General features: G+C 38.3%; 1 protein-coding gene across 1 annotated transcript in view; it reads right to left on the bottom strand.

Moving 5' to 3' along the window:
• Positions 1-23607, bottom strand: part of DNAH9 (dynein axonemal heavy chain 9) — a 531344-nt gene that overhangs the window by 8778 nt on the left and 498959 nt on the right. The window contains exons 66-67 of the mRNA XM_069076799.1: positions 13476-13646; positions 7468-7650 (exon numbers count right to left, since the gene is read on the bottom strand). Coding sequence (XP_068932900.1) covers positions 7468-7650; positions 13476-13646 — 354 coding nt within the window. The remainder of the gene's footprint in view (positions 1-7467; positions 7651-13475; positions 13647-23607) is intronic.

Genomic DNA, 23607 nt, shown 5'->3' with positions numbered 1-23607 from the left:
TTGACTCTTCATAACCCAATTTGGGGTTTTCTTGGCAAGGATACTAGAGAATACATTTCCTTCTCTAGCTTCTGAAGCCAGATTTGAACTCAGCAAGATGTCTTCCTGACTTTAGGCCCAGCATTTTATCTGTTGTGCTATGTAGCTGCCCATGTTGTTCAATTTTTTCAGTCATGTCTATCTCTTTGTGACCCCATTTAAGGTTTTCTTGGCAAAGATACTACTGTCTGAGGCCAGATTTGAATGATGAATGATGAATCTTCCTGACTTCATCCTCAGAACTCTGGTATCCATTGCACCCTAACCCTAACCCTAAATTCAATTCTAAATTCTCCTCCAACCTGCCTCTGCCTCTGCCCCTAAACCTCAGACTCTGACTTTGACTTTAACCCTAACCCTAAATGCCTCTGACTCTGTCATATCTATCTAACTTTCCTAAAATCAAAAACATTGGACAAGTAAAAAAAGCAAAACAAAACCCCAAACCTAGAAAAGCAAATTAAATTAACAAAAGCTCCCCAATTAAAGATATGGTTCTGCATAGCCTTAAATCCATTATCATCACTGTACAGAAATGAGTGAGTCAGAAAAGGATCTTACCAAAATATCAAAATCTTTTGATATAAATGAATGAAATCAAGTTAATGAAAAAGTACATTAAATGGTTACTTTTTATCTTGTGGAAACCTCCCATATCAAAATATTATTTGAACTCAGTAAATATAAAATTCTCAAGGGACACTAAAGAATAGGCTGAAGGGAGAGTTTGATCCCAAAGGTCAAAATTAAACAATGGATGAAGGCAATACTAAATACTTTGGATTTTTGTAGGCAAGACATATCCAGCATGAGGCTATCAAGGGGAAAGCTAGTAATAAGTATGTTTCAGAATTGTACTGGAGGGGATGGAATCAAGATGACGGAGTGAATTTTAATTGGGAAATGAGTCATTTTTTTAGCCCAATGGAGCTTAGGGAGACAGAGAGTTCTGCAGACCCGGGAGTGGGAGCTGGTTAGGAGTGCAACAGCAGGAAGCATCCTAGCTCCCAGAGATGGTAAGACCAGGGCAGTAAGCACTGGGGCCGAAAGAGATCCCAAGGGACCCCTGAACTAGCACTGGGAGTGGGAGCAGGTGCCATCTGACAGCATCTAAATTCTTAAAGGAAGGGTTAATTAAGATATAGGAGGAAATAGCAAAAATATAATAGTGATTGACTGCAATTTACACCTCAGACTTAGATAAATTTAATCATAAAATGGACAAGAAAGAAATTAAGGACCTTAATGAAATTTTAGGAAAGTTAGATATGGTAGACCTCTGGGGAACACTGAATGAGAATAGGAAGGAACATACATATTTCTTAGTTGTGCATGGCATATTAAAAAAAAAGATCATGTAACCTCAAAAAGAAATGCGAAGACCCAGAAATATCAAATGCATCTATTTTTTATGATAATAAAACAAAATTACATTCAATAAAAGGGTCTTTGGAGCATAGGTTAAAATTAATCTGAAATAAATAACTTAATCCTAAAGAATGAGTGGGTCAATGAACAAATCATAGAAACAATCATTTCATTAACATAATTACAATGAGACAACATACCAAAATTTTGGCATTCAGCCAAAGCAGGATTTAGGGGGAAATTTGTAACTCTAAACACTCATATCAGTAAAAGAGAGAAAGAACAGATCTAAAAATTGGAATGCAACCAAGGAAAAAAAAACCCAAACAAACCTAGAAAAGCAGCAAATTAAAACCCTCCAATTAAACACCAAAATAGAAATCCTGAAAATCAAAAAAGAGATTAACTAAACCGAAAGTTTAAAAAACTAATTAATAAAATTAGGAGCTATTTTTTTCTTTAAAAATAAATAAACCAGGGGTGGCTAGGCAGTGCAGTGAATAGAACACCAGCCCTGGAGTCAGGAGGACCTGAGTTCAAATCCGACCTCAGACACAACACAAAAAACTAGCCATGTGACCTTGGACAAGTCACTTAACCCCAACTGCCCTACCTTTCCCCCTCCAAAAAAAAAAGCAAAAAAAATCCCAACTTATACAGGGTGGCTAGGTGTCGAAGTAAATAGAGCACTGGCCCTGGAGCCAAGAGGACCTGAGTTCAAATCCAGCCTCAGACACTTGACACAATTACTAGCTGTGTGACTTTGGGCAAGTCACTTAACCCCAATTGCCCTCCAAAAAGCCAAAAAAAAGAAAATGTTTTCAAGTATGAGATGGCTACATGTGACAGCTAAGACCCAATCTGTGAGCTGATTTAGTTTACCTTTAGAAGCTCTTTAACTAGGTTTGTTTTCTTAGGAGATATATGCAATTATGACTTTGCTTAACTAAGCTTGTTCAACTTTTATGACATTGAAGGAAGCATGGGATTGTGAATTTATATTAAAAATTTTTTTTTGTGAATCTTGTGACCATATGTGTTCTTGTAATGTCTGGAAAATCTCCTTTTATTGTGAAGTGCACTTGGTTTCCTGGTACAAGCCTAAGTACTCTGATTTATATCCTTGGATGCTTACCCCATTTGATCCCTCTGATTATGAGCTGCCACTTATCTAGTCTCTATCATTCCTTAAAGGAATATTCTATCAAGCTCTTGATAGAATGGTGATAAGCAGTGAAGCAGATGCCTCCATGATTCAGATTATTGTAAATCATAACCTAGTGTAATGGGAATGGGGATATGAAGATCTTCCCTGCCCCTTAATAGGCCTAGGGGGGAGTTTGAAGACCTCCCCTGCTTTGAAACTAAACTCTGCCCCCTAATAGGCTGAATGTAATCACATGGAGCCTGTGATAGAGGGAATTTGCTGAAGGGAGCAGCAGAGCCCACTGGAAGCTTCCAGGCTGCGAAAATAAACTCTGCCCCCTGATTGGCTGAATGTAGTCACATGGAATCTGTGGTGGGAGGAGTTTGCTGAAGGGAAGCAGAGCCCACAGGAAGCTGGTTCAGAGCTAGCCAGACAGTGCGGGAGAGAGGATGACCTCAGGGAAGGAGTCAGATAAGTTCATGAGTAGACATTGATTTTATATTGGTTTGTGGGAAGGTTGAAGGATGCTGTGGCTCTCAGCATTATTATGGCTTCTGAATATCTTTGGTACTATGACGATATTGGCTTACTGGTTTTGGGATTCGGTTTTCTGGTGTCTAAATAAATGCCTTAGTTCTATCCATTATCTGGAGAATCTGGTATATTTTGCAATTTAACATCATGCGATACTTATACCATGTTTCCCTGATAATAAGACACTGTCTTATTAAATTTTTTGGACAGAAAAACACCAGAGGGCTTATTTTCAGGGGAGGGCTTATTTTAATGAACATTGACAGCAATTTTAATAAACAGGTAAATGTGAACAAAAAAATATACCTTTATTCAATAAGCAAATCACTGGGGAAGAACAGGATGATGTGCTCACTGCTGCAGCTTTGATTGGATGCAGCTCGGAGCGCGGTGTGCGTTTCACGGGGTGGGGGGGGGGAAACGGTTCATGCAGAGGGTACCGTAATGTAGCGTGTAGCGCAGGGGATCACCTTCACTACAGTAGCAATATCAATAGGGCTTATTTTCGGGGGAGGGCTTATTTTAGAGGAATCTTACACAGTAAGGGGAGGGCTTATTTTCGGGATAGGTCTTATTATCGGGGAAACACGGTAGTAACGGTCTTTATCATGATCGTGGGCACTGTAAATATTGCATTGGCACTATACCTAGCTATCTACTTGTATAATTGTTTTTCCATTAGTATAGGAATGTTGGACTTAAAACTGCAAAGGGAGGAAATGGTGAGCAAACTTCATTGCATTGTTTGAACCTGGCTCTGCATATCTGGGAAACTAGACCTATTGCTTAGAGACCAGATTTGTTTAGTACTTAACTCAGGACCTAGGTTATATTGATCAGAAAACCTGTTAGAAATGAAGATTGATACAAGGAATGTAAGGAATTTTCTCCCATTATACATCTCAAGCAACCCATGTGTCTTATTTGGAAACTGCCTCTTTTTTGGCCAATCAGCTACTCTTTCCTTGTTTCTTTATTTGAATCATATATGATGTATAATTTACAGACACTGGGGGAGTTGGCCACCCCTTTTTCAGGTCTCCCCTTTTGCTGGATAACTTAATAAACTTCTTTCTAAATTATCTCAATTATGGATTTTGTACTCAACGAAAAGCTGTTAATAAATCCTTGTTATTGATTTGATGCAGTTAAAGTTTCTCTTAATAGCGATTTGGTAGGGGTGGCTAGGTGGCTCAGTGAATAAAGCACTGGCCCTGGAATCAGGAGGACCTGAGTTCAAATCTGGCCTCAGACACTTAACACAAAACTAGCCATATGACCTTGGGCAAGTCACTTAACCCCAATTGCCCTACCTTCCCCTCTCCAAAAAGCAAAAAGAAAAATCTAAAAAAAAAAAAATAGTGATTTGGTGTAATCTTTCTTATGGTTGCCAATAGTTTATAATTTATTAGTTGTAACTGTTCATAGCTTTTGGCCATTTACCTAGATTTCAGTGAAACAAAAAAATTCTCATTTTATTTTTGGGACCAAGATGGAGAGTATGGTAGAGTTGAACCTGGTTGCATTTTGGACATTTTACATTTATATGTGCACAAATAGAGTGTTAGCTCTTTGTGATCCCATTTGGGGTTTTCTTGACAGACAGTTGTTTGCCATTTTCTTCTCCAGATCATTTTACAGATGAGGAAATTGAGGCGAACAAGGTTAAGTGTCCAGGGTCACACAACTAATGTCTGAGGCCAGATCTGAACTCAGGAAGATGAGTCTTCCAGATCCCAGGCCCAGCACTATATCCACTGCACCAGCTAGCTGTCCTAACCTGATCTCAAGTTGTTTAATATTTTTATAAATGATTTTGAGAAATAGATAGTATACATATCAAATTTGTAGATAAGTCAGGATCCAAAAAGATCTGACCACGTTAGAGTATTGTGCTGAATCTTTGAAGACAAGTTTTTTTTTTTTTTTACAGCAATTGGGGTTAAGTAACTTGCTCAAGGTTACACGGCCAGGTGTTTCTGGGTGGATGCTAAGTGTCTGAGCCCGGATTCAATCTCAGGTCACCCGACTCTGGGGCTGGTGCTCTTACTTGCTGTGCTACTTGGCTGCCCCAAGACAAATTTTAACAGGGATAAATACAGTCTTACATTTGGGAAACACACACACAAACCCTCATGTCCCCTCCTTCACCCTAACCCCCACATTCCCAAGTACAAGATGGTGGGGACACAGCCAGATAACAATTAATTTGATAATGTGGGAAAATATTATATTGTTCACAACCTTATTAATTCTTATATTGTTTAAATCTAGTTTTACATGACCAGAGATTATTTAAGCCTAGAGTGTCCAATGACCTCAGTGATTCTCTAGTAATGCTAGAGATGGTTATAATAAATGCTTTGAGTTCTCCCAGGTAATTGTTTCACCCAAAACATTTGTGTTTTAGATGCACTTGAAGTTTGTGTTTTGTGTTTCCCAAATAATATTGAAAGTCTATACTTACTGATATACATCTCCAGCAACCTTAATTCATTCAGGCTTGAAGGTCAAATACCCGAAGCTGAAGCTTAAATACTTTGGCCACATAATGAGAAGACATGCCTCACCGGAAAAGACCCTGATGTTCCAGGATTTGTTCTGGGACACTATTTTATGGTTGTTAGGTTGTTTTTGAGGTGAATATGGGAGGGATAGCAATTCACTCCCTCCATTTGTCCTTAATATTGCTTTTCTAAATTAGGATTTTTTTTATCTTCCTCTTTCTTCATTAATATGCTTCCATTTCTGTCTTTTCTAGACTTTTATTCTTTGATTCATGGTCTTTACACTTATTTATCCTTTTTTTAAGGAAATAATTTAATTTCATGTTCTTCATGAAATTAAAGTTTCTAAAATACCTGATTTGATTTCTGTCCTTTCTGTGGAGTTGTAGACCTTTTGTCTTTCTCCTCCTTTTCTTTTGTGTCCAGAAGTAGTCTTAGAAGCATTAATTCTTACAGGAGGTAGAGAGGATAGAAGTTTTGCCCCCACTGTAGAAATTCTCTCATTCTTTGGTCTATTTCTACCCACTGCCTTCCCCATAATCATCTACTTTTCTATTTCTCATGAATGTTTTTCCCTGAGTTTATGTTCTCCCACTAATCTGGATGCTGGTTGCCCCCAGGATCTTTGATTCTATTCTTCTGAGGCAGGATGCTGTCTATTGAGGCAATTTTATTTTTAAGTTTTTTTTTTCTGCATTTTATCAATATATTTTGCTTTTACAATCACGTTTGCTTTCAAATATCCTTCCCTACCTCACCTACTCAGTGAACCTTCACCTATTTCCTGAGCCTTCACACTATCATGGAATGCCACAATTTTTGAATGTTTAAATTTGGTGGTTATTCAAAGGACAATGGAGAGGTGAATTGTAGGTGAGAGTAGATTACAGCATATTACAAATGAAAAATTGTGGAGGACTTACTGGCCACCCAATAAAAGCAAGTGATAACTGATAGGCAGCTTGAATATTCCATTAGTATTGGCATAGTCTTAAAAGAACTAAAAGAAGACATTTTGGGTGGACTTCATGGAAGATTTGTGAAGGGATATGTCCAATAGTCATACATGATGACAGGATAGATGGGTTGAGACCTGCATCTTTTGAGCCAATAGCTATATTGAAAAGCATAAATATAGTGCTAAACTCAGGAACTATGGGTTCTGAGAATCCCCTCTCTGCTATTTCACAGGATCATAGAATTTGAGAGTTTGAAAGGGGTCATCTCATCCAAGTCATATATGAAAGAACTCTTCAGTATAACATACCCCAGAAGTGATCATTTAGGCTTGTTACTTGTTTAGCCTTGGATATGGCTTTACCTGTCTGGGTCTCAGTTACCTTATTTGTAAAATGAAGGGTTGGATTAGGTAACTTGTTCCAACTCTACATCTAATAACAAAGGTCAAAAAGGGAAGAGAAAAAAATAGTTTGTTAAAACTAACCAACATTTCAACCATGTCTTATAATATATGTAATATTTCACATTCATGGTGTTCCCATCTTTGCAATGAATGGAAGGAGGTGAATTTTTTCAACATTTTTTTTAGGTCAATTGAGGTAACGATGTAGTTTTTTTGTTTGTTTGCATCTGTGGCTAGTTTATGAAAACAGCTTTCTGGGATCAGTGGAATTTCCAGGGGCTGCTCTGAGGTGTATTGGACCATTGGACCAGACCCGATAATCAACTTTAGCTTCCCTGCTTCAGCCCTCCTAGTATATTCTAGTTATCCTAAGCATCATTTGTTTCACCCATTGGGCAAGTTTACTTTACTTTGGAAATGTTAGTCTTTTTTCTCCATGTACATTTCTTTCTTCCTGTGGGGCCCGACTATGCTTTTTGGCAATAAGCCCTCACCAAAAGCTCACTTACCTTCAGGCCCAGATCTAGTTCTTTCAACGAATGCTGAATTTCTCTGATAAGGAGGTTCATTCGTTCACATTCTTGGAAGATGACCACAATGTAGGGGGAATGTTCTTCTACCCGAGCCATCAACTCCGCAATGTTAAACTCTTCAGTTATCCTCTCTAATATTTCAGCCAGAAAGGCTTTTACCTGCCCCAAGGAGAGAGACACAGAATCAATAATGAACTAGAAGTCTGAGAAGGTTATAGGCCTCATTGGAGTAATTTTTTTTTCTTTTTTGGAGGAGGTAAGGCAGGGCAATTGGGGTTAAGTGACTTGCACAAGGTCACACAGCTAGTAGGTATTAAGTGTCTGAGGCCGGATTTGAACTCAGGTCCTCCTGACTCCAGGGCCGATGCTCTAGTCACTGTGCTACCTAGCTGCCCCAGGAGTAAATTTAAAAAAAAAAATCATGATGACTGATTTTTTTGCCTTGTATTTTTTGGCCTGGTATCTGACCTGGGGATGGTGATGCCTCAGTCCGGCAGTAATGATAACTCTCATTAATATTATTTTGTAGTTATAGAATAATTTGATACTTACAATAACACTACCAAGCAAACTGTGTACAGTACTGTCATATTTCCATTTAGAAGCTGTGATTGGTGCACAATCATGGCCCAAATTAAGTGGCAGAGTTGGAGCTTAAAGTATTTGGCCACCTTATCTAGTACTTTTTCTACTACCTCACACTGCCTTTTCACGAAGGCAGTTGATAAGCATTAAAATGCTCACATGAGTTTATGTCAAATTAAAGTTTGAGAAAGATGAGATTTTCATCATGCTTTTCACTCCTGTCATTGATAGCACAAGAATACTGTTTCTTGGAAAAATGCTGATGCAAAAACCCTTCTTGTAGTTAGAAAGGGGTTTTTCGGTCTGTCATAGCAAAAAATAGAAATGGGGTGTAAATGACACCTGGAAGCTGTTACTGATGATTGGAGAAAATTGCCAAGATTATATCACATTCTGTTTCTAGAACTGAATGTGGAGAAAGCATCATAAATCTCTTAGTGCCCATCTGAATAGTATCTACAAGGAGATGCAAAAGACAATCTGGTGGGTTGTTCTAAAGTGTGCTTAATTTGAATAAATGGAGTTAAGCCCCATGAGTGAAAACTCTTTGATATAGTTAGGGGACTGACAGGGCAATTAAAGAAGAGAGAAGGAAAAATGATTGGGGAATATGTGTGTCTATTAAAATCTGGGTCTCTAATCCTAGAAACCCAGACCTCACAAACTATTAGGAGTACCACCATGAAAAGTAGGAATCCAGAACTGGTGAAACTGTTATTAAAAAATCACCATTGTGCGGCGGCCAGGTAGCACAGCCAGTAAGAGCACCGGCTCCAGTGTTGAGAAGACCTGGAGATCGAATCCTGGGCTCATACACTTAGCACCCACCCAGAAACACCTGGCCGTGCAACCTTGAGCAAGTTACTTAACCCCAATTGCTAAAAAAAAAAAAATCACCATTGTTCTGTTTCCTTCAAATAGACTTTTCAAATACACAAATGAGCAAAGGCTTTGTGTCAGCAGAAAAGCAGGTTAAGATCTCAGAAGCTGCAGAGAAAAGTCATTCAGAATCCACTGAGTATTGATAAAGAAGGAAAGGGAAGTACATGATTGAAAAATAAACTTTTCTTGACTGAAAAAAACCGATTCCATAGAATCAAATAGATAGAAAAAGACAAGGAAAAGAAAGAACAGATATGTGCTCTTCTGTTTTGTAAAAGGAAAAAATCCAGCAAACTGGCCATAGAAAGCAGAAACTCCATTAGAGGCATGCATAGCAAGCAACTGTTTTTTATCCTTAAAGAAACTAATAGTGAGCAAGAGCCAAGTTCTGGATTGTAGCAATGTAGAGAAACCCAGGTTAGTAATGGATTTATCTGTTGCAGTGACCTATAAAGGGTCACTAAAGAGAGCTATAGAAAGGCAAGCAGTCCTTTAAGTCCTTTAAGCCACTAGGACTTGTAATCAAGAGCCAGAGAAAAGCCAAGGGTTAGTTAAATAGTGATTGAATCAGCTGAGTTTCATGATTCAATTAACTTGTATGTAATTCTTTAACCCTTCTTCTACCTTTGCAACTAATATTAAAGTGTGTGTGTGTGTAGTTAATGTGTATTAGCTGTTTAGACAAACTCTTGGGGTGGTTCTGTGGATATAAAAGTCCCACGTGAGGCAAGGAGAGATAGAGGACATGACAAGGCACTAGAGATAGAAAAGAGTGGGACCTGGCACTAGCAGTGGAGCTAGAAGCCAGCTTCAACAGTGGTTTTCCCTCTCAGGGCACTAGGAGAGGTATAAAGACCGTTCTATATTTTCAACAACGCTACAGAGTGGTCAGGCAGAAGCCTTCTTAGCAATGTGAATAAAGTGAACTGCCTTCCTTCCACTTGCTTTTTCATTAACAAGCTTTGGTTTGCATTTGATTTTCATGAGCTGTTTTACTTTATACTAACTTTTGCTCTATAAAAATGTAGTCAACGCAGACATATGTATTTTCTTGTGTCCCTTTGTGGTCTAAGTGTATAACAAAACAGTTCTGGTAGTTTTGATATTGATTGGTAATTCCCTTGATTACAGACTGGGAACCCCAATCCCTGGTCCATTATTAGAGACTTTTACTGGGGCATATATTAGAAGTTTCTTATACAGTATTTTCACTAGTTATAAGCTCCCCAAAGCAGAAATTTAAAAGAGATCTCAGGACCTGTCTCTCTCTGAGACTAATGAGCCTGATTTTTTTTTTTTTGGAGTGAGAGTTGTAGAAGTTTATTGTTATGCTTCTATGAGAAGCGGGCAAAAGTCCTTTAGGGGACCTGCAAGTAAGAGGGGTACATGCTTTTACCTTTAAAAGGTAGGGCTGCCATTGTCAGGGCTGACCAGATGGGAGGGGCCTCAGTGCATAGACAAAGGTCAGAGCTGACCAAGAGGAGCATGTGAATAGATAGTTTAGATAAGATTTGGGCCAGGTCGAATGACACAAGAGGCAAGGACAAAGGAGGGTGTGTGCCAGGCCCAGAAGAAATGAAGAGATTAAGTAAGAACAAAGGGGTCACAGGGTATTGCCTAGGTGGAGTGTGGGATAGGGAGAAGGGGCAGAGCTCAAGAATGGGAAAGGACAAATTGCAGTTACAACTGAACAGACTGGTTTTACAAGTTGGTTTCGAAAATTGATCTAGACCCCAGGTACCCCATCATTCCCCCCTTAAACAGATGGGGCCCAAATTCATTTGGGGCAGGGGTGACAGTCTCATCTTGAACTGCTTCCAGCTGGGAAGGGATGTAGAGCTGTCCCTGCCTCTCAGGGTCCCATCGTTCAAGGGGTGGAGTTGGTGAATGAGCCTGATTTTCGTTGTGATATCCAAGTATTTTAAATGCTAATAAGGACAGGATAGAGTGCTTGACTGGAGTCTGGAAGAGAAGACTCATCTTCCTGAGTTCAAATTTGGCCTCAGACACTTGGCTCTGTGACCCTGAGCAAGTCACTTAACTCTGCCTCAGTTTTCTCATCTGTAAAATTGATGGGGTGCTTGGCATCTATATTTGTAAACTCAATTTGTGATGCCAATTTGTAACAGTAATGATGGGGTGCTTGGGATCTATATTTGTAGCATCAATTTGTAATACCACTTTGTAACATCAGTCTGTAAAATCAGTTTGTAAAATCACACTCCATCCTGTCCCCCCACCTCCCAGCCTCAGAGCATTAACTCTGCCCCTTTCCCCTGCAGAACTCTGCCCAGCAACAACTCATGAATTGTTTATCTCCGCTTGGAACAGTGACAAGCTACACCTGTGAATCTTTCACAAAAGTATCTATGAACATTCCAGCTTAGGCAACTATTATCTTCCCCTTATATAGTGTCCTGCTGCCCCCATGAATCCTTTGGTACCCTGTCTCTAGGTAGACTCCTTGGCTGCCTCAATGAATCCTTCAGGATCCTATCTCTGGGTTAACTCCTTAAGAGCCTTGGTTCCCAGACATCAGTCTTGTCAAACATGACTCTGATAGGTGGCAGACTGGGCACTTCTCAGTCAGCCCTTGACCGCTGACTTAGTGACTTTTCAAGGCTAAAATCACACCTCCAGATAGCCCCGCCTTGGGCTTTTTCCCAGTGAATCATGGGCAATACGCCTGTGCAGTTACATTAAAAATGCATGTTCCTTTAAACACTGGCCCCACCTCAACTCCTCCCTAATCCCACCCTCTTCTCACCTGGTCAGCATAATTGGCACGGGTTCTATTATGGATTATCCTATTAAAAACCTTAATTCTACCCCTTTAAGGTTGCAGGTCCCCTAAGGACCCTTGCCCGCTATAAAGCTACAACAAACTTTTACAACTCTGACTCCAAGTTGGCCTGGGCTGAATTCCTTCCAGACTGAATCAAAAGCTTTCTGGTCTTACATAAAGATCAGAGTTCCAGCTGAACCTATTATGAGCCATCCCTCATCAAAATGAGCTGGAGAAGGAAATGGTAAACTGCTCCATTATCTTTGCCAAGAAAACCTCCAAAGGGTTACAAAGAGTTGGATGCAATACAACAATCTAGCAGTTATTTTGTTGGGACAGTTATACTAAGAATATTGTTAAAAGGGAAGAGAAGTCTCTAAAATATTTATAATTGCCTTACTTTTGAAAACAAAACAAGAACAAAAATAGTAAACAAAAAACCCATCAGTAAGCAACTCACTTGTCCATCTATTGGAAAATAGTTAAATAAACTGTATCATGTAAGTATAATGGAATATTACTATACAGTTAAATGAAAAAAAATTCTATGTGGAATGGCATAAAAAGAAATAAAAAGATGGCAGAATTAGAACAACATATATGAACTATAATTATTCTTAAAAGGGTCACAAGGCTATACTTCAACTTCTCTGTCATGTCCCACAAATCTCTTCATCCTATAAGCTCACTTCAGCCCTGGAACTCACACTTCACTAGTACCCTCTGTTCCTAGGACTCTTCTTTCTTATTAGAAAGTAGGGGAATCCTCCCAGAACCTCCATTTAAAGAGTGTGCCCAAGCTCCTTCCCAAAGAGACCAAGTGGTTTCTTTATTTCCCACCAGATTGCATTTCCCTGAACTTATCTATCATGGCCCTACACCAAGGTGCCTTCTTCTCTCCCCTCCCCTGTCCCTGCTTCAGCTTCCTTTTACAAGAAGTGGAAATGCTTTAGAATGAAAGCTCCTGAGGGCCTAGACTGTCTCTTTTTTTTTTCCTATATATGTATTCCCAGCATTTAGCAAAATGTCTGGAACATAATAAGCACCTAATAAATGCTTTTTGATTGACTTACTCTTGTATATGTGATGACCATCCATGTTTGCCCAAACACTGTGACTCTCATCTATGTCTTCCATAAATTCTATGTAGTGAGTCCACCCAACATGCTGGGAGAAATTATATACATATATATATATACATACATATATATATATACACATACATATATATATATACACATACATATATACTAATAAACAAACCAAGTGATTTAAAGTGAATAACAAAAACATTTTGTTAAAGCTGTCATTATTATCAAACATGATTTTACTTAAGAATTCAGTTCTATATTGTTCATTTTGTATTTCTTGAGAATGTCATTAAATCTATTATACAAATAATTACAAAAAATAAAGAGTTATAGGTTGGGGGGTAGAAAAATAAAGCAGTATTGACTGGATTGTGGCAAATGAATCAAGGTGAGAATGTATGAGCAGGCTTAACAGAGAAAACTTCAGGAATTTTAGGTCTGAGTAGTATATGAGCAGTAGACATAAATTGTGTACAAAGGTATTTTATGTCAATTATGTCTATCAGGCCAGACAATTGTGTACCTTAAGGAGAATTATACCCACAATTAAACCCTCTATTTGAATCACTCATTGTACCACCAAATCAATTTACTCAAACAGTTTCTAGCAAGAAAACTCAGAATTGTTTCCCACCATTTACCTTTTCCTCTCTTGTGATGCCTCCTCCATCTCCAGCCTGGTTGACCTGAGGCTGCATCTCTAGCACAGTACGGAAGAGCTTTTCTGAGGTCTGGGTCAGAAAGCCAATCTCAGCATTGGGGTGGAGCCCATATAGGTATGGTGACTCTGCAGGTAGCATGTCATCAATGTACTGAAAGAAAAGGATATACTCACTATATAATGAAATCAGGGGTGTGATCTTTCTTCTCCCCAAATGATTTGACACTTGAAGGGAAATTAAAAAGCCAGAACAGTTCATAGGAAGCATACTATGTCATGGGTGCCTGAAGTGCTTTCACTAAACCATAGAATCTCATTTGAGAAAACAGCTCAGTGAAAACTTGTGATGGGTACTTGTGCTTTAGTGTTTCTCCACTGGCCAGTCACAACTAAGCCTAATGAAATGTCTTACAAATCCTGTCTCTGTCAGTATCTCCAAAATTTGTCTCTGGCCCCTCCCACCCCAAATTCCTAGAAACCTTATCAGGTTGGATAGGTACTCTAACTTAGCTATCACCCTTCAGTGCCTTTCAGTCAATCATATCAATAAGCGTCTATAAAGCATTTGCTTTGTACTTTGTACTGTGCTAGGCGCGCTGGGAAAAGAAATAGAAACAATGAAATAATCCCTACTCACAAGGAGTTTGTTTATATTCTAATGGAGATAATAAAATTATGTATATGTATATGTGTGTGAGTGTGTGCATATATGTGTGTATACACATATATACATCTATATAGAAACCCAAGATCTTGACAACTGGTTCCATCAATTCCTGGCAAATAGATTGAGAAGAAATGGAAGCATTGTCAGATTTTATATTCTTAAGCTCTTGCAGCCATGAAATTAAAAGACACTTGCTCCTTGGAAGGAAAGGTATGACAAATCTGGAGAGCATACTAAAAAGCAGAGACATCACGTTGCCAACAAAGGTCCAAATAAATCAAAGCCATGGTTTTTCCAGTAGCAATGTATGCCTGTGAGAGACCAAAAAGAAAGCTGAACACTGCAGAATCAATGCTTTTAAATTGTGTGGTTCTAGAGAAGACTTTTGAGAGTCCCTTGGACAGCAAGGGGATCAAATCAGTCAATACTTAAAAAAGATTAACTCAGGCTGCACAATGGAAGGTCAAATATTGAAGCTGAAGCTTAAATATTTTAGCTCATAATGAGAAGACAGGACTTATTGGAAAAGACCCTGATGTTGGGAAAGATTGAAGGCAAAAGGAAAATATGATGGCAGAGGATGAAATGGATATAGTGTCATGAAAACAATGAACATGAACTTGGACAGACATCTAGAGATAGTGGAGGATAAAAGAGCCTGGTGTCCATGGGATCATGTCAAATCACATATGAATGAACAACAACAATATTCCCCAATAGAGAAGCAGTTAAGTGATATTAACAAACAGTTCTTAAAAGAAATGCACACTATTAACAAGTATATGTGTTATGAGGGGGCTTTCACTGTGTGGCTCAAAGAGGCAGAACAGACATCTCTAGCTTCTTCTACTTCTACCCTTCTCCAAGGTAAAGGTTAATTCTTGCCAGGAGGGGAAACAGGAGATTGGGATCAGACTTCACTCTGTTCTCCTCAGAGGGGGGTGGTACCAGGATAGAATTATATCTCTCTTAAATATTATTATTTTAGCAGGGGTGGGGAACCTGTGACCTCAAGGCCACATGTGGCTCTCCATGTCTTCAAGTGTGTCCATTTGATTGAATTCAGACAAATTTGTTCTGTGAAGTTTGGATTCAGTCAAAGGGTCGCACTTGATGACCTAGAGGGCCACATGTGGCCTGAGGCCACAGGTTCCCCACCCCTGGCTAGGGTCTATTTCTGATCATCATTTCTCATTATTATTGGGGGAAAGGAAGACCCCAGGCTCCATATCCAAGGCTTGATCCCTTTCCCATCTAATTCTAGCGAATTAGAACCCATGTAGTGAATAGCAAAGAAACTCAATAATAGCAACACTGAAATTGGAGAAGGTATGAATAGGAAAATATACACTAGACAATACGGAATGAAGGAACTCTTCCAATGGGAGCAAGGTAACTCAGCTCAACCAAGAGAGAGATGGAATAGTCAATATTAGAGTGGTTGTGGTAAGATGGTATAGTAATGCTTTTGGTGGTGCTTTCAATTGTTTTATGTAGAGAGCAGTGTCTTGAACACCGTAGAGAGAAGATAGTATCCTGTAGAAGAAAATGGTCAACAATGTCAGCGGATGCACATTAAAAAGATGAGGGTAGAAAAAAAAACACATTAGATTTGCATTTAAGAGTGAATTTCTAACTTTGGAGAGCAGTTTCAGTTGAATGCTGACTGACTTTGTCAGACTGTCGTGTTTTAAAGAAAATGAGAAAGTGGAGGCTTAAATTGTAGATGTTTTTATCAAGGAGTTTAGCTATGAAGGGGAGGAGAGTTATAGGATGAGAACTATCAGGGATGATCAGATTAAATGAGAACTTTTTAAGGATGGGGGAGACATGAACATGTTTCTAGGTATCAGAGAAGGATCTAGTAGAAAGAAATTGGAGATTAGTGAAAGGGTGGGTATGATAGAAGAAACAATGTTGGAGAAGATGGGATAAGATCAAGGTACCTTTAGAGGAGTTTTCCTTGGCAAAGAGAAGGGTCTCTTCATTTGAGAGAGGGGTGGAGGAGGTGGTGGGAGAGGATAGCTGAGTGATGTGAAATGAGGAGGAGAGGAGAAGAGAGAGCCTACATTTTTCAGTGAAGTATGAGGCAAGGTTCTCAGCTGAGAGGTTGGGAAGAGGGGTGCCATGGGAAGGCTGGGGAGGAAAGGTGTGGAATAGTCACTGTGGGTAAGACCTACAAAAAAAGCATAGGTCATGCAATATTTGTATATTCCCAGACCTCTGTGCCACTGCTATAAGTGAGGCTTACAGTCTGATGATACTGTTAATGAGTACTTTTTACAGATTGTTTCCGAGATCTTCTATCATAGATAGAAGACTCTGTCATGATATCAAAAAGGTCTCTAGTCCATGAAGTGCCTTCTGTGGGTTGTTCTTCCAATATATTTCATGTCCCCTTCTTGCAGTGAGAAATAACTTTGTCCTCTTATTGATCTGTTCCCTCAACTGATTCTTCTGTTCTTCAGATACCAGTTACCAAAGTCAAATTTCTTTGTATATATCCCTGAGTTGAAGAAATCACTGCCCTGATTCTCTACCACTACTTGCTTCTATTTCCTGTATGCTCATATAAATGATGGTCAAAATAATCAGGTAATGAGTCCCAGATTTCTGATTATAGTGTGTTGTAGTATCTTGAGCAAGCTAGAATTAATGCTCATCAAGGCTGACATGTCAAGGAGGTTCACTGGTTCTGGACCTATCAAAGACAAAGTATCTATTTTCTTGTCAACACCTAAAACTTCTTTAGCAAACTTCAGGCTAACTCTAGGGAGTACAACTATGAATGGTCTTTGTCACCAAATTCATAGAAACTAACCCTTTCATAAGATCAAATGAAAAGTTTCTCATGTATCTTTTGTAAATAGATTGGAACAATATGAAGACCCATTACAGAAGTGTAAATCACAATATAATTTTTGACTGTCCCTGCAGTACAGGGTTCAGTCCAGGTAGAATTGACCTACACACAACTGAAGTGATGTCAAACAGTGTTTTTGGAGATTTGGGTGATTTGCATCCCTTGCCCCATCTATGTTTCCTGAAGATGATGCTCAGAAATTTAGACTCTTGCATACCAACTCTGCATTCTTCTCTTGAATGAACACATTACCCATATGTCCATCTATTTCATTGTTGTAGTAGAAAATAGTTCTGCCTTTTTATATGCTCTCTGTTGGCAGTGACCTTTCATTAGATGATCATGACCTCTGGTTCAGTGAACTCTGGCTTCTTTTACTTATTCTGTCTCTCAGCAGTTTTTCAGTAGGTTCCCGTCTTTTGGTCTTTAGCTGATCTCTTTGGCCCATTCACAGGAAGGTGTTGGAGCTAGGTTACCATATATTATATCAGTTTTTAAGGATGAGAAATCATACTCAAACCAGTATGCTGTTCCACTACTGATGAAAATTTGGCAGCTCTTTAAATGGAAGATTAAGTAGGTATTCATTTGACTTTTGGGGGTAAAGAATATCCTTGTACACTTGCTCCAGTTTTATTACTCCTCTGTTATAAATCTGAAAGGGTTTTCCACTTTTTGTTGAGTGGCAGAAAGAATGAACTTGGCAAATGGTGCTCCATCATCATCAAATTGTCTTTCTAGTCTCTGCAAATATTCTAACCTTGCCATGTTACTTCAGGTTTTAAAGTCCTCATACTCTGTAGAATTCCAAAAGACTTTCTAGTAGTCTACCTCTTTTTTTTTTTCTTTTTACTCCATATACTCCCAATGCTGTAGTACTTTGGTCACATTTCTGGCTCAGATAACCCATATTTCTTCCCTGGAGGGCACAAGTCCTTTCCTGAGAAAAGTCCCTAGGCTACTGAGGAATAGCAGTGTTTATTATAAGTATTAAAACCTATCAATGTTTGTAGTTGTTCATGGTGTTTCATATGTCTTGTCATTCCAAGTGAGTTCTGATAAAGTTTCTTCAGATACTGAATCATTGATTAATAGATTTTTAACACTATGCAGTATCCTCAAATCCTCCATGAGAGACCTAGTAATTAGATTCCATGTATTTTTTTTAATATCCTATGTTATCAGGTGTTTTAGGAAGGTCTGCATTCTCAGATAATTTATGAAAACATCATTTAGTGAATACTTTACATTTCCCTCAAAGTATTAATAGCATCTTGTAAAAATGCTCTCAGTAGATTTGTTTCTGAAGTCACATGGAACTCCTATAACTAGGAATCCTCTGTGTGGCTCTAGCTTCATTTCATGGCAGCAGAAGTCTAAGGATCCATATTGCTCATATGGCCTCTTTACTTGTAATGGATGCAATAATACAAGAAAAAGTTTTCTCAAAGTAACTACTCTGACTCTCAAAGGAAGCAGACTGTCCAATTACAGTTAGAACAAAAGGAAAAAATTACAAATTTTTCTTTATTATATCTCTTCAAACTAAAGCAGCCAAGAAAGAGAACCTCAGGGAGAAAATCTTGTCAATGGGCACCAACAAATGAGAAGGGCACTCAAATATATTCCAGATGAGTCTCCAAAGTATAACACCCCCTTCTGAGTTACTCTTCCAACCTTCACTTGTAGGTTGGGTCCTCAAGGAGGAAATCCTATTCAGCTATTCTTCTAACACTTTTGTGTATTAGCTTTCATAGTTTTGCTTCCCATTATCAATTATCTAACACATTAAATTTAGTTCCTAGAAGAGGCAAATAGTACAGTAAATCCCCTAAAACTTGGGATGTGTTGTTGTTGTTTAGTCATTTAGTCATTTTTGACTTTTTGTGACGCCATGGACCATACCCTGGTGTAGGCTCTTCTATCCTTTACTAAATCTGGATGTCTGTCCAAGTTCATGTTCATTGTTTCCATAATACTATCTATCCATCGCATCCTCTGCCATCCCATTTTCCTTTTGCCTTTGATCTTTCCCAACATCAGGGTCTTTTCCAATAAATCTTGTCTTCTTATTATGGAACAAAATATTTATTTCCATTGAATAGCCTGAATTAATTTTTTAAGTATTGACTGATTTGATCCCCTTGATGTCCAAGGGACTCTCAAAAGTCTTCTCTAGCATGCTACAATTTGAAAGCATTGATTCTGCAGTGTTCAGCTTTCCTTTTGGTCTCTCTCAGGCACACATTGCTACTGGAAAAGCAATGGCTTTGACTATTTGGACCTTTGTTGGCAACGTGATGTCTCTGCTTTTTAGTATGCTGTCCAGATTTGTCATAGCTTTCCTTCCAAGGAGCAAGCACCTTTTAATTTCATGGCTGCAGTCAGTGTTTGCAATGATCTTTGAGCCCAAGAATATAAAATCTGACACTACTTCCATTTCATCTCAATCTATTTGCCAGGAAGTGATGGGACCAGTTGCCAAGATCCTAGGTTTTTTGATGGTAAGCTCCAAGCCAGCTTTTACACTCTTATCTTTCACTCTCATGAAGAGACTTCTTAATTCCTCTTCACTTTCTGCAATCAGAGTGGTATCATCTGCATAGCTGAGATTGCTGATATTTCTGCTGGCAACCTTTTTTCTGGCTTATGATTCAGAAGCACAGTAGCTTTTATAGTCAACAAAAGGATGAGAAAAAGAAGTACTAGGGTATAAACTCAAAAATGACACAATGGTATCTCTTCAAATCCAAGGCAGTTCATTCAACATCACATGTCTATGTTCCAACCACTGATGCTGAAGGGACCAAAGTTGATTACTTCTACGAAGACTTACAATATCTTCTAGAAATAATGCCGAAAATAAAGATGCCACATTCACCATAGGGGATTGGAATGCTAAAGTAGGAAATCAAAAGATAATTGGAATAACAGGAAAATTTAGCCTGGGAGTGCAACATGAAGCAGGGCAGAGACTGATAGAATTTTGTCAAGATAACTCACCGGTCATAGCAAACACTCTTTTTCAACAACCCAAAAGGTGACTCTGCACATGGGACATTATCAGATGGTCAATATCAAAATTAGATTGATTATATACTTTGTAGTCAAAGGTAGAGAAGCCCTATACAGTCAGTTAAAACAAGGCCTGGAGCTGACTGCGGCTTAGATCATGAGCTTCTTGTTGCAAAATTCAAACTAAACTGAAGAAAGCAGGGAAAATCATCAGACCACATAGGTTTGACTTAAATGTCATCCCTTATGAAAATTAGATGGAAGTGATGAACAGATTTAAGGGATCAAATCTGGTAGATAGAATGCCTGAAGAACTATGGGAAGAAATTCACAATATTGTATAAGAGGCAGCAACACAAAATATTCCAAAGAAAAAGAAGAGAAAGAAAGCAAAATCACTGAGGCTTTACAAATAAATAGCTGAGGAAGGAAGAAAAGTAAAAGGTAAAGGAGGAAGGGAAAGATATACTTAACTGAATGCAGAATTCCAGATAATACCAAAGCAAGATAAGAGGGTTTTCTTAAATGAGCAATGCAAAGAAATAGAATAAAATAATAGAATGGGAAGGACAAGAGAGCTTTTCAAGAACATTTAAGATATTAGGGTAAAGTTTTATGCAAAAATGGGCATGACAAAAGATAAAAAGGGTAGGGACTTAACAGAAGCAAAAGAAAGATCTTTGTATGATGAACAGCTGTGAATGACTTGGCTATTTTCAGTAAAACAAAGATCCAAGATAATCTCAAAGAACTCATGATGAAAAATGCTATCCACATCCAGAGAAAGAACTGACAGTGTCTGAATACAGACTGAAGCACACTATTTTTCACTTTCTTTCTTTTTCTATTTTTAGTTTGAGTTTTCTTTCCCAAAATGATAATGTGGAACACATGATTGCACATGTATAATCTATATCAGATTACTAACCATCTCAGGGACAGAGGAGGAGAGGGAGGGAAGGAAAAAATTTGGAACTCAAAACTTAAAAAAACATTAAAAATTGTTCTTTACATGTAACTGGGGTAAACATAAAATATTATTTACTTATTTAAAAGTTATTTACATCACCAGTAACTACAATGGTGTAGTTACTGATCTAGAGCAGACATCCTGGAGAATGAAGTCAAGCGAACCCTAGGAAGCATTGCTAACAATAAGGCTAGTGGAAGTGATCGAATTCAAGCAGAGGTATTTGAAATCCTAAAAGATGATGCTGTAAAAAGTCCTGTATTCAATATACTAGCTAATTTGGAAAATGCAACAGTGGCCATTGGATTAGAAAATATCAGTTTACGTCCCAATCCTAAAGAAGGGCAATGCCAAGGGACGTTCAAATTAATTGCTCTCATTTCACATGCTAGCGAGGTTATGCTTATGATTCTGTAGGCTAGGCTATAGCAATATGTGAACCAAGAATTACCAGATGAGCAGGTGGGTTTTCAAAGAGGCAGAGGAACTGGAGGCCAAATTGCCAACATTCACAAAACATCTACTTATATTTCATTGACTAGACTGATACCTTTTACTATGTGGATCACAACAAAATGTGCAAGTACTCAAAGAGATGCCTGATCACCTTACTTGTCTCCTGAGGTACCTGAATGTGAATTAAGAAGCATCATGGAACTGATAGATTTAAGATTGGAAAAGTAGTACAAAAAGGCTGAATATTGTCACCTAATTTACTTAATTTATATGCAGAACACATTATGCAAAAAACCTGGGATGTACTACTCCACAAAGACACACGTTGTCATGGAGAGAAAGTAAGTTCATATCCCAATGCTCTGGGCTCATGCTACTGTGCTTAAAATCAGTCAGCCCCATAGTTCAGTACTTATTTTTTTCTAAATTTTTTTTTTTTTTGTGGGTCACATCAGCTCTGGAACTCATATCTATACAATACCCTCTGCCCCTGGGGTTCCACCCTCCCTGGGATAGGTGAGAGTAGAAGTTAAACAGCGGAAAGTTCTTCCCACGTTCTTCATCTAAAAAGGGGGTCCAGGCTAGTTGTCTCTTTATTTCCTACCCAATAGCCCTCCTCTGGACTTCATCATGCCCCCACATTAGACATCCTCCACCTTTCCCCACATTTCAATTTCTTTTTACGTGTTATCTTCTGCCATTAGATTGTGAGCTCCTTCAATGCACCTTTGTCTTTCTTTGTGTCTCCAGTGTTTGGCACAGTGGCTGACAGATAGCAGGCATTTAATAAATAGATTAACTAACTTGAGTATTATTTTAGGCACAAAACACATCTCCATATCTTTGTAGCTTCATAGTACTGAGACTTGTTGATTGACATTAAAACAAATCAGAACTCTGGACTAGTGTAGTAACTAATTGTAGTTTCAGTGAAATGTCAGGGGTTTCATGCCTCCCTCTCAGTGAACAAATAGTGTGAATTATAGATGGGGAATGAAGTGTTTTCTGACATTACCAATATATTGATTTGTTTTGCTTAGTTCTTAGTTTTCTTGTTCTAGGAATTATTCTATTGAGGCGAGGATGCCATTGGAAAGTGAAAATGATAAAGAAAAGAACACAGATAACATATTTACTTAAAATACTTGTTAATTTCTGAGTAATAATTTGGAACACGAAAATTTCCTCATCATAGCTAACTTGATCATCCATTTTCTCTTCAAGATTAATTAGGCTTAGAGTAAATAAGGAAGAGAAGTATTCATCAGAAACCTCTGAGATGGCGCTGTACATTGACTATCCTCTAGCTCAGTGGCATCAAACTCAAATAGAAATGGAGGGCCATTTGTCCGTGCGTAAGGATCCCCATGGACCTCATACTGACTCAGTTTTATTTTAAAAAATGTTTTTTTGTTTTTGTTTTTTTTGCTTTTTTTTCTTTGGAGGGGGAAAGGTAAGGCAATTGGGGTTAAGTGACTTGCCCAAGGTCACATGGCTAGTTTTTTTGTGTTAAGTATCTGGATTTGAACTCAGGTCTTCCTGACTCTAGGGCTGGTGCTCTATTCACTGCAGCACCTAGCTTCCCCTGTGACTTAATTTTAAAATGTAATATTATCTGTGTCTTATTATATTTTTCTTTCATTAATTACATTTTAATCTGGTGTGGGGTGCACTTAGGAGTCACGTGTGGTCTGCGTATGTTTGACACCTCTTCTCTAGCTATCCAGTTAATTTTATGTCTATAAGAGGACTCTAGGGAACTCAAGAGAAGGAGAAAGAAAGAAAAAGACAGACAAAGAAAGAAAACTTTTTTGGATAGTTCTGTTATCTTGTCTCAAAACTTTACTACCAATAAATGATTCTTCTGTGTATTTAATCTAAATGATTTTAAATTGTATTTTCTTTTCCTTTATATAACCCAGTCTCCTTTTGCTTTTGCCCATAGGCACTATTTTTCAGTGCTTAATCATTTTTGCAATGGTTACCAAGTGTCAGGGGTGTAAAGGTCCACAAAGTATTGATCCATTGAAAAGTTTGCAGGTGATTATTATGAACTTAGTAGAAGTAGGCTAAATTCTTTACTGAGAATTTGCTTCTGCTATGAAATACATTTCTCTGATATATATTTGGGAATGAGAAAC

Source organism: Petaurus breviceps, unplaced genomic scaffold (assembly GCF_028583685.1).
Source record: "Petaurus breviceps papuanus isolate PSGF00001 unplaced genomic scaffold, PetGlider_PUasm1.0 90925, whole genome shotgun sequence".
Lineage (NCBI taxonomy): Eukaryota > Metazoa > Chordata > Mammalia > Diprotodontia > Petauridae > Petaurus > Petaurus breviceps.
Note: the sequence above shows the minus strand (reverse complement) of the source record. Positions and strands in the feature narration are given on the sequence as shown.